This window comes from Octopus sinensis, linkage group LG2 (assembly GCF_006345805.1).
Source record: "Octopus sinensis linkage group LG2, ASM634580v1, whole genome shotgun sequence".
Taxonomy (NCBI): Eukaryota; Metazoa; Mollusca; class Cephalopoda; order Octopoda; family Octopodidae; genus Octopus; species Octopus sinensis.
This window is the reverse complement of record NC_042998.1, coordinates 91,299,682-91,312,342: the sequence shown is the minus strand read 5'-3', so window position 1 is coordinate 91,312,342 and position 12,661 is coordinate 91,299,682. Positions and strand designations below refer to the sequence as shown.

Below are 12,661 nucleotides of genomic sequence, written 5' to 3'. Positions count from 1 at the left end.
GCAATATACACTGAGTAAAAAAAATTGTTTTCAAAAAACTAACAGTGAAATGGTTGTTTCTTTGAATGTACAGGGAATGTATTATAGTGTTAGTCAAGTCTGTAAAACACTTAAGATAGAACACGCACTCACACACACACAAACCCAACAGAGGTATTACATAATGATATGTTGCCTGTGTAATAATATTAGATGGGAGACAGAGGGGAAAATCAGAGACATCAGATAACAGAACACAGGTGTTATGAATATGCAGCAAGAATGCATTATAAGAAGTGAAGTGGCAGATGTTAACAAGAAGTATATAATGGAAGACTAGCCTAAAATATATTAATAATGATCACTGGAATGAGTAAGCTTTCTCTTATTTGATGTTTACAGTATTTCAATCAATTAATGCTTCAGCAAATCCAGATGCTATATTCTATATATAAACAATTCTTTATGTTAGATTGAAATCACAAACTTTGTTGTAAATTGCAAAATTTAGCAGGTTTATATGTTGTGCCACTACTTCAAAATCTATTATATAAAATCCATTCTGTCTATCTGTGTGTGTGTCTTCTAGGATCTCGGGTATCCTCCATCCAATTGCACTCAAATTTGATATGTAGATACCGACGGTATCAGGGCATGTATATAAGTCTTGAAAAAATTACAAAAATCGATTCCAGGTGAGAATGCGATCGATAAAGCCATGGGAACGTGCATTTGTATGTGCAAGTACATCAGCTGTTGCGATCGATACTACACATATGTAAGAAAAATACATGTGCAGTTTGCGCAAAAAAAGCCGGCTGGCTTGACAACTCAGCACCATCTATTGGACGGGGTGTGTTTTGCTCGTATGTTGATATAATTCTAAATTTAATGTATCAAAGCATGGAACTCATCTTAATGATTTACATAAATACCCTCATAATTTACTATTCCTTACTACAATAAGCAGTTAAATATTTCACTGTTGTAAACCACCAAAAGAGCCTTAACCCATTTGATACCAACTTGCCTAACACCATACCTGCTTTTATGATACAAACTTCCTGTTTCAAAGTGATTTAAATTAAAACCTTCCATCGATATTTCATGTTTCAAATAACAGCTTAATAATCACTAAGTTAATAATTTTTCATTATTTTAAAAGCTAACTGAAACCAAAACAGTGTATTTCAACTGAAATATAGAAACTGATTATAGAAGATTAACAGTTCACTTAGACCACTAGAAATAACAAATATTTCTTAAATTATACCCTATCATGTTAAAAAATGAATGACTTATTAGAAAATGTAACCTTAAATAGACTCATCAACACTTTTTATAGAGTATTTATGTAAATCATTAAGATGAGTTCCATGCTTTGATACGTCAAATTTAGAAGTATATCAACATATTTTGAAGTAGTGGCACAGCATATAAAACTGCTGAATTTTGCAATTTACAACAAAGTTTGTGATTTCAATCTAGCATAAAGAATTGTTTATATGTAAAATTTAGGAATTTATTGAGGCAAGCTTTTTTATGGCTAAATGTTCTTCCAATCACCAATATCCATTTCCAAGCAAGGTAATATTTCTCATGAAATAGCATGTTTTCCTGGAAGACTGGAAACAAATGACACAACTTGTATGACAGTAACACTTGTTTGAAATTATCGCACAATGTCAAGACAAGGAAACACAAACACTCACAATGGGCTTCTTTCAGTTTCTGTTTAACAAATTCACCTGTAAGGCTTCAGTCAGCCTAGGGCTAGGATGGAAAAACTCTCACCAAATATGCCATAGTATGAGACTGAATCTGAAGCCATGTAGTTGGGAAGTAAACTTCTTGACCACACAGCCATGTCCACAAGTGAGGGAAGATGCCCAGCATCAACCCACATGTTCTTTTTGACAGTTGTGATGTTTAGTTTTCATTTCAGGTTGTATTGGTAATAAATATTCAGTCAGATCAAAATGTTGTGAACAGCTGATCAATACAATTTAGCAGTTGCTTAGACAGGGGATGAACTAGCTTGTCTGTCTTTATAAACAAGACCTGTAGGTCTGCTTGAGCAGAACTGATTTAAGGATACACAATAATAACAACAACAATAGAGAATCAAAGATTTATAAACCTTAGTACTCTCTCTTTTACTCTTTTATTTGTTTCAGTCATTTGACTGATTCATGCTGGAGCACTGCCTTTAGTCGAGCAAATCGACCCCAGGACTTATTCTTTGTAAGCCTAGTACTTATTCTATCGGTCTCTTTTGCCAAACCGCTAAGTTACACACCACCATCGGTTGTCAAGCGATGCTGGGGGACAAACACAGACACAAACATATACACATGCACATTTTCTCACCTATATATATATATATATCCGACAGGCTTCTTTCAGTTTCCATCTACCAAATCCACTCACAAGGCATTGGTCGGCCTGAGGCTATAGTAGAAGACACTTGCCCAAGGTGCCACACAGTGGGACTGAACCCAGAACCATGTGGTTAGTAAGCAAGCTACTTACCACACAGCCACTCTTATCATCATCTTCATCATCGTTTAACGTCCGTTTTCCGCGCTAGCACGGGTTTGACAGTTCGACCGGGGTCTGGGAAGCCAGGAGGCTGCACCAGGCTCCAGTCTGATCTGGCAGTGTTTCTACAGCTGGATGCCCTTTCTAACGCCAACCACTCTGTGAGTGTAGTGGGTGCTTTTTACGTGCCACCGACACAGGTGCCAGGGGAGTCTGGCGGCGGCCACGATCAGTTGGTGCTTTTAACGTGCCACGTTCGGATGGTGCTTTTTACGTGCCACCGGCACAGAAGTCTGTCAAGGCGGCGCTGGCATCGGCCACATTCGGATGGTGCTTTTTATGTGCCACTGGCACAGGTCTCACAACTACTATTTCCATTAATATTTATTTTGATGTCCATGTACTTGACTCAATAGGTCTCCTCAAGCACAGCGGGTTGTTCTGAAATCCAAGGTACTTTGAATGGGCAGGGGCTATGCGGAACTGGTGCAGGAAGCAGCCCGGGTCTTTGCAGTCGCAGCATATCTCCAGAGATCTCGGTCCTTCGTCATTGCCTCTGAGGTCATGCTTGACTACCTCATCCCATGTCTTCCTGGGTCTACCTCTCCTCCTGATACCTTCAACTGTTTGGGAGCGGCATTTCTTCACACATCTCTCCTCATCCATCCGCAGTACATGACCATACCATCGCAAGCATCGCTCTTGCACACCACATCTGATGCTTTTTATGTCCAGCATTTCTCTCAGGGTGCTCACACTCTGTCGTGCGCGCACACTGACATTACACATCCAGCGGATCATGTTAGCTTCATATCTTTCAAGTCTACGCATGTCCTCTGCAGTCACAGCCCATGTTTCACTACCGTGAAGCATGGCAGTTCACACACATGCATCATACAATCTACCTTTCACTCTGAGCGAGAGACCCTTTGTCGCCAGTAGGGGTAGGAGCTTTCTAAACTTTGCCCAGGCTAAGTAATTAATTCCTGTGTAAAACAGTGTTTAAATTTCTTTCAATTTAATAAATACAGCAGGAAAGATTTGTTAAATACCATGGAAATTTGTTCATATAGGTTTAACTTACAGCCTAATATAACACAACCACCTGATCTTTAGTTGTCAATAACAGAGTTTTTTCTTTGGCAAATATTCAGATTACATCCCTGGTTTCCTCCCTGCCCACATACTTTTTTAAGAATTCTTTTTTATATATTTTTTTGCTGCAGATATTGAACTGCAAGTATTCAGGCTGAGCATCAAACTACATCAATCTCACTGATCTAGGAGGGCTTGCAAATGTCATGGGTCCTGTTTCTTCTCCCCACATTAACTTATTAACAGAAAAAAAAAGAAGAAAAGGTTGAACCATAATAATAACAAAACACTCAAATTGTTCAGTATATATATATCATCATCATCATCTTTTAGCATCCATTTTCCATGCTGATATAGGTTGGACAATTTGATAGGATCCAGTGATGCAATCTATGGACATTGCAGCATAATGCAATTTGAGGATTGCATTATGCTCAAATGTCCAATGGTTCCTGCAGTTGGATGTCCGGATGTCCTTCCTAAAGTCAGCTACATTACAGAGTGGGTGCTTTTTTTTGTGGCACTAACACTAGTGAAGCTACCATGCAACTTGCAAGACCATGATCTACTTTGACTGAATGGAGTTACAGTAGAGAAGGTGTCTTTATGCAAAAAGGAAGGGCTAGAATTTTTTTTTCTTTTTTTTTTTTTTGCTGTAGAGATAGAGAATGTACATGGTTACTTCTATTATAGAAAAATGAATGGGTGTAATTGGTGGGATGAGGGAGTGAGAAATAGAGATAAAATAGTGGTGATGAGGTGCCAGTCTGGACCCTCATGGTGCAAGGAGAATAGAATAGAGACAGAAGAACAGGAAGTGTGGATGGGTAGGAGTAACAAGAGTATATAGGGAGAATGAGGAACAGTTATATGTATTATGTATATATATATATAAATTTTAATACTAGTCACTTCCGGACTCTCTCATTCTATGAGAATTTTCAGTTCGATCACACGTGTCTCTTAGTATGCAGTTGAATTTCTATTTTGGATGTATTTGGGGTACTTAAGTATACTTATAACTTAGTGTTTACTTCTTCTATGGGTGCAAGTAAGTGTCTTATTTATTTCCTTATTGTATTTATCGCTGATGACGAGAAAATTCTAAATGAATTAACTCAGAAATTAGGACCAATCCGATAATAACAAAATTTTTTTAGAAATTTCTATCGGCTTGCTTTCGAGACACGTGCTTATAGTGATAAATTATATGGCTATTGACAAATAAGTCTATATTTCGGCATATTTGGCATTAAAATTTTTTTCTTTTGCCCTTGTTTATAAGTTGTATATATATATATAATATATATATATATATATATATATATATATATGTATAAATACTTACTCGTCCAGTACTATTATTGGCAAAGCAAGTCTTTGTAGTAAAGCTTTACCCATCTCAATGGTTTCTTGTGCATCAGTTGAAAGGTTATCCTTGAGAGTTTGATGTTTATTCCGTACTTCAGGTTGTAATGGTAATGAGCGTTCAGTCAGATCAAACATTGTTGTGAACAACTCATCAATACGATTCAGAATCTATTTAGATAGAAAATAATATATAAGGTTTTATATAACAGACAAATTCATACATACATCTTGTCTGAACATGTGGGCCTAGAAATAAAGAAAGCAGCTGATGTTGCTTTGATAGCATTAATATCATGTGACCTGTACCTACCAACAGAGGCCTAAACACTCAGAAGCCTCTTGAATTTCTTTCAGAACTCTCATTCTGCTCCTAGTGTCTGATGAGCTGGAAATATCCTATGTGCCCATGAGACTTTAAGTCATGCAGAGCTGAGTCAAACTGTTATTAAAAATATATATATCACCATCATCATCATCATCATCATTTAACATCTGTTTTCCATGCTGGCATGGGTTGGACAGATTGAGTGGGGTCTGGGAAGCCAGGAGGCTGCACCAGGCTCCGATCTGATCTAGCAGTGTTTCTACAGCTAAGCATATACACATACGTATATATGCACACAGCCATGGAGATATATATATATATATATATATATATATATATATATCTGGTAGAATCATTAGCACGCCGGGCGAATTGCGTAGCCGTATTTCGTCTACCGCTACGTCCTGGGTTCAAATTCCACCGAGGTCGACTTAGCCTTTCATCCTCTCGGGGTCGATATAATCAACTTAATCCGTTTGTCTGTCCTTGTTTGTCCCCTCTGTGTTTAGCCCCTTGTGGGTTGTAAAGAAATATATATATATATATATATATATTATATATATATATATATATCACCTACACACATGTACATCTAGATAAACGTGGCAATTATGAAATACAAATATAATGCAGGTGTATTTTATTATGATAACACCAACACTGACAAAATGATCTGAAAGTCTATTCTTTTGATATTTCATGTTTTCTTATAAATATAATAGAATAATGAGATGGTTTGCTTTTACTCCTTAACCCTTTTGATCCCAACCACACTGCCCCTAGTTCTATGATTCAAGTTCCCTGTTTTAAAGTGATCTAAGTTCAAAACTCCCATCAAAAATATATGCTAATTCAATATTCCAAACGCCAACTTTATAATGATTTCAAACATTGGCACAAGGCCAGCAATTTCAAGAGTGGGGCGAAATTAAGGCGATGAGCTGACAGAAATGTCAGCACGCTGGGCGAAATGCTTAGCGGTATTTTGTCTGCTGCTACGTTCTGAGTTCAAATTCCGCTGAGGTCGACTTTACCTTTCATCCTTTCGGGGTCAATAAATTAAGTACCCCAGTTTTTACATCAATTACATTGACCCCAGTTACGCACTGGGGTCAATGTAATCGACTTAATCCCTTTGTCTGTCCTTGTTTGTCCCCTCTATGATTAGCCCCTTGTGGGCAATAAAGAAATAAATTTCGAGGATGGGGGTAAGTTGATTACATTGATTCCAGTGTTCAACTGATACTAATTTTATTGACCCTGAAAGGATGAAAGGCAAAGTCAATTTGAATGCAGAATGTGAAGATGAATGAAATGCTGCTAGCATTTTGCCCAACTTGCTAATGATTCTGCAAGTTTGTCACCCTAAACACCAGCTTAATAACAACAGTTATTTTACTAAAAGCTACATTATTCTCAAACTAAATATGGTAACAAAAGGGTTAATGATAACATGAGTGCTACTCTAACATATGCTCAACCAAAGTTTCATCCTTGAATGCTTATATGCTAATAAAATATGTTTGACAGTTTTCATTCCCAGTCAAAACAGTTCAATTCACATAGCTGATACATACATAAATAAATAAGAAAGGCATGAATAGTATACACTCTTATCTCCCTTACCTGTAATTTTGTTTTATTTATGTGAATGTGAGAAATGGTAATCATCAAACTTGATATGTTTTTTTTTAATTAGCATTTATAATTATTTAATTATGTATATAATTAATCATCTAAAACTTTTTGGCTAAATTATGCAGGAAAATGATATGTAATAGAAATATATGATACATGTTGAATTGATGAAGGAATATGAACAGCAGGAATAAATCAAAGAAATGTTGTAAAGAAATTAGATGAGGCCTGAAAAAAGTGGGTCCCAAATATAGAATAACGAGATATGTTTGCTGTACACACACACATATATATATACCACATATGCATATATGTACACATACATACATACATACACTCTCTCTCACTCTCCTCTCAGTTCCATCTTAGATCTACTACACCTTATCTTTAATACTCTTTTACTCTTTTACTTGTTTCAGTCATTTGACTGTGGCCATGCTGGAGCACCACCCTTAGTCGGGCAAATCAACATCAGGACTTATTCTTTGTAAGCCTAGTACTTATTCTATCGGTCTCTTTTGCCAAAACCGCTAAGTTACGGAGATGTAAACACACCATTATCGGTTGTCAAGCAATGTTGGGGGGACAAACACAGACACACAAACATTCACACACACACACATATATGTATATATACATATATACGAAGGGCTTCTTTCAGTTTCCGACTAACAAATCCACTCACAAGGCTTTGGTCGGCCCAAGGCTATAGTAGAAGACACTTGCTCATGGTGCCACGCAGTGGGACTGAACCCAGAACCATGTGGTTGGTAAGCAAGCTACTTACCACACAGCCATTCCTACACCTTTAATTTCTGCTATCATTCTCAACACCCTCTCATATCTGCCATCAAATCCCTCACTGACTGTTACTGTTCCACTCACTATAGCCACTCTTTTGTACTTCTGACCTCCATCTCTGTCACTGTACATCACCCTCTCTCCCCGCAATTACATCTTGCACATTGTTACCCTACTTTCTAATCTATATGTTTGTGATGGAGTGTCATGATACTGTTGCTCTCCCCCCTTACTGTGCTAGTGCTTGTTGCCGCCTCCTTCTTGAGTCACTTCAATCATTTTAACTTTCCCCACCCCATACTGATATTTACCATCAGTAACACCATCACTCATTATGTTTACCTTTAATGCCACCTCTAACCACCTGTTACTCTCTTCTCACTCTTATGACATTAATCATCCTCACCTGTCCCCCATTATCCACTGGTGTTTTATATATGTATATAACAATTTATCAGAAGAATACCGTAAATTCTACGGTGCAAAAAAGATGATAGCTTGTGTATCATCATCATCATCGTTTAATGTCCGCTTTTCATGCTGGCATGGGTTGGATAGTTTGACTGGGCACTGGTGTGCCATAGGCTGCACTAGACCCAGTCTGATCTTGCAAAGTTTCTATAGCTGGATGCCCTTCCTAACGCCAACCACTCCAAGAGTGTAGTGGGTGCTTTTACGTGCCACTGGCACAAGGGCCAGTCAAGTGGTTCTGGCAACGACTATGCTCAAAAGGTGTCTTTACGTGCTATGTATTATTATCACAATCGACATCATTGTTTTTAATGTCTACTTTTTCATGCTCCCACAGGTCAGACAGTTTGTTCAGGTTGATAGGATGCCCTTCTTGTCACCAGCCCTTACTTGTTTCCAAGCAAGGTAATATTTGCCCATGATTGGACACTGTTTCAGAAGATAGTAAATGAAATGACACTACTTGTATGACATGGTATTCATTTACAACTATTGCATGGTCTCAAGATGAGGAGGCACAGTAAAAGAATAGATTCACACACTACAAGCTTCTTTCAGTTTCTATATACCAAATGCACTCACAAGGATTTGGTTACCCAAGGGCTGTAGTGGAAGATACTTGCTCAAGGTGTTACACAGTGGGCCTGAACCTCGTATAATATGGTTTGGAAGGAAATATACCTGCACATATATACACATGTGTGTGTGTGTAAATATATATGTATATATTTTATAAATCACATAGTTCCTAGTAATAATTAACCACAATTTAGAGATGACTGACTGCATTGTAGGAATTTTCTAAAGTACAGCAAAGCATCAGTTATGTAAAGACAGAGTGCACCACATAGATATGAGTAATCTTTTTCATATTCCAGCATAGAATATTACACCAGTGCCATTCCAGTGAGATGAGTAGAGTTATTTTAAGCCCATATTTTCTCTTTAGATAAACCAAGATAGATAGTATAATCCATTCCTGCATCTAACTCAAACAAGGATTCTTTATTGTCTTATTTCACTTTTTTGAAGGAATGTATTTCATGATTAAACACCACCATTTTTCCCTAAAATAGATTTTATATACATTTCTTTTTGTAGACGACTATTACATCAAGAAAGTTTTATAAACTAACTTATACAGCCTTATCCTCATAATTTTAATGTCTACTTTCCCATGTTTGCATGAGTCAGACAGAATGTTGTGGCAGATTTTTTTATGGTCAGATATCCTTCTTGTTACCAACACTCACCTGTTTACAAATAAGGTAATATTTCACTATGGTGAGACATGTTTTTATGGAAGACTGGAAACAAATTATGCCACTTGTATGATGATGACACAATTATAGTGCAATGTTAAGACACACACACACAGAGTCTAATCCATGCCAGCATGAAAAACAGAAGATAAATGATGATGATATATATCATCATCATCATTTTACGTCCGTTTTCCATGCTGGCATGTGTTGGGTGGTTTGACTGAAAACTGGTAAGCTGGGGAGCTGCACCAGGTTTCAATCTGATTTGGCATGCTTTCTACAACTGGATGCTCTTCCTAACACATGCCACCAGCACGGTTGCCAGTTATGAAACACTGGCATTGGCCATGATTACGATCTCACTTGGCTTGCCTCTGTGGGGCCCAAACTTTGAAGGGTGCTTTCTATATGCTACTGGCACAGGTGCCAAATATGCGACATTGGCATTGGCTAGGACTACAATTTCACTTGGTTTGACAAGCCTTCTCAATATTAATTTGGGGGTATTTCAAATATGATTGTGACACATTTTAACTTCTAAATGCAACTTCACTGCAAGCTTTGTAATCAGCTTAGGGTTATCTCTATTTAGTATCTCCTACTGAGGAAACCTAATAAATCAGAAATGTATCTAGGGGTCTGAGAGAGGGTGCCACTGATCTGGTACTGGTGTATTTACACCTCACCATATACAAAATGTTTTTCTCCATAATCAACTAGAGTGAAATTCCCTTTAGGACTTAAAATATGTCACAAACGTATTTGAACTAACCTAAAGTTTGTTTATTTCCTATCACTGCTTCATGTATACTACAGCTAATGTGTACACCCACAATACACACACACGATGGATTTCTTTCAGCTTCAGCCAATTCAAATCCACTCACAAAGCTTTGGTTGACCGAAGACTTTAATAGTAGAATTTACTTGCCCAAGGTGGTACACAGTGGGACTGAACCTAGAACCATGTGGTTGAGAAGTAAAATTTTTAACCATACAACCAAGCCTGCAACTGTCAATAACAATATGTACATACTTATACATATAATTTCAACAATTAATTTATGATTTTAAATAAGCTATTACATTTTTTATTATTGAAAAATGTATTGACTGCAGTATACAGCTCTATTTTGAATCACATTTAGTGATACTTAACACTGATTTAGTGAATAAATTTCATCAGTAGGAACATACACTACCACTGTCACCAATGTTGTAGTCCTCAAACTGTGCTTGTTTCAATTCACATGGTCCATCATCTTCCACCTCTCTCTATTTTCCATGGTATGTGAAAGCTGGTCTCTGGATCATCCAGTATTGCCTGTTAAGTGATCAACATATGTTTTCACAGGGTGACCGATGTGAATTTGACAATGGTGTGATGTCCAAAGTAGGGTGTCACAAACAAATATTCCTACTTATGGTATAGTCATTCTTTGGTAAAGTGTTCTTTCCAGAACATATTTAAGATGTGTGTGCATGTGTGTGTGTGTGTGTGTGCATGTCAGTGTGTGCATATGTGTGTATGAGAATAAAACAATTGTAGTAATTCAAGTTTTGGTAGAACAAATTACAAGCTACTTTAATTGTGAAATGTTACATTACCTCATCAGAAGAAGTCATGAACATAACCGATACAGTAAGACGGTTGGTCCGTTCTAAAGTTCCCTGAGAAAATTTCTTCCAAGCTCTTTCAAGTTTTTCAGCAATTAAATTATTGCCATCCAAATTGTATCTTAATGATCGTCTTAGAAAGAGAGCAGCTTCTAAGAGTTCTTTTCCATAATGGTAGGTCTCCTGGAGAAACATAAGAGATAAGGAACATACATTATTATTAACAAATAGAAATAAACAACTGGTTGTCTGACTAATGTAAGCACAGAAAAGTAGATGATGAAGTTGAGGATCTAAAAACATATGAAGAAATACAGTGAAAATTTCTTCTGGTACAGTTGTTTTTTATATCTTTTATGGTGCTGTTCCATTTTAATTTTCAATTTCAAGGTCATATATATGTATATATATATATATATATATATATATATATATAACCCAGATTTATAGTGAAGGACCATAAACCTAACTTCCACACCAACCCAGCGCTAAGACTCATATGCCCTGCTAGATCTGATATCGGGATAATCAGTAAGTACATTTTAGATAAATATATCCCTAGTTTAGTAAACAAGCTGAAGCTCAGCCTCTGGGCCAACTCCTCGCAGGTAGTGAAGTGGTTCTCTTCCATCCCCAATAAGAACCGTACTAGGTTCATTCAGTTTGATATCGCCAGCTTCTACCCCTCGATTAACCCTAGTGTGCTAAATAAGGCCCTCTGGCATGCTCACAACATTTTAGTTGCCAGGAAATCGTTTATTAAGTTTGATAATAAGTTGTGGATCCGTAAAGATACTCCCAATGAATTTGATGTGCCTATGGGTAGTTCGGATAGTGCGCAGATAGCCGATTTGGTCGGAATATATATTCTCTACGAATTGTCCGACCAATTCCGGAGATCGCGGGCGGCCTGTATCGTGACGATTGTCTGTTTTACCTGCAAAACACCACGAACAGAATAGTGCAGAAAACTAAGAGCAGGTTAGCTAGGTTTTTTAATAGAATGGCATGAGTATAGTTTTTGATAATGAACTCACCAAGGCTAATTTCCTAGACGTTACACTTAACCTTAATAGCGACTCATACTGCCCTTACCATAAGCCTTCCACTAATTTGAAGTATGTCAGTGTCTTCTCAAATCACCAAAACCGTAACAGACAATTTGGTTAAAAACATCTCTCTAAGATTGTCTGGCTTGTCCGCCAGTGCCGATATTTTTATGCAGAAAGCGGAATTTTATAACGCCGCACTATCCAAGGCCGGTTATAGGCAGAAGGTAATTTATATTGATCCGGCCCTTCCGATGCCATCATTCGGTCATCAGGATAGGGCCGTATATAATAACATTAACATTTTAAGTAAGGACGGGAGCGCGGCGGATGCCGGGGTAGTCGCTCCCGCATTTAATTTAGCGAACAAGGATAATTATCGGTCCGGAGGTCTTACACTAACCCAAGACCCGTTATTCATCCGAGAATCACCCACCCGAATGCGAGAGCTGGCGTCCCGACCCATCACACTGATAGGAATAAGCATATATGGTTTGTAATCCCCTTTG

General features: G+C 37.5%; 1 protein-coding gene across 1 annotated transcript in view; it reads right to left on the bottom strand.

The window, feature by feature from the left end:
* The window catches only part of LOC118762202 (titin-like), a 285,670-nt gene that overhangs the window by 235,249 nt on the left and 37,760 nt on the right, over positions 1-12,661 (bottom strand). Inside the window, exons 15-16 of the mRNA XM_036500741.1 lie at positions 11,095-11,286; positions 4,964-5,154 (exon numbers count right to left, since the gene is read on the bottom strand). Of these exons, the coding sequence (XP_036356634.1) occupies positions 4,964-5,154; positions 11,095-11,286 (383 nt within the window). The remainder of the gene's footprint in view (positions 1-4,963; positions 5,155-11,094; positions 11,287-12,661) is intronic.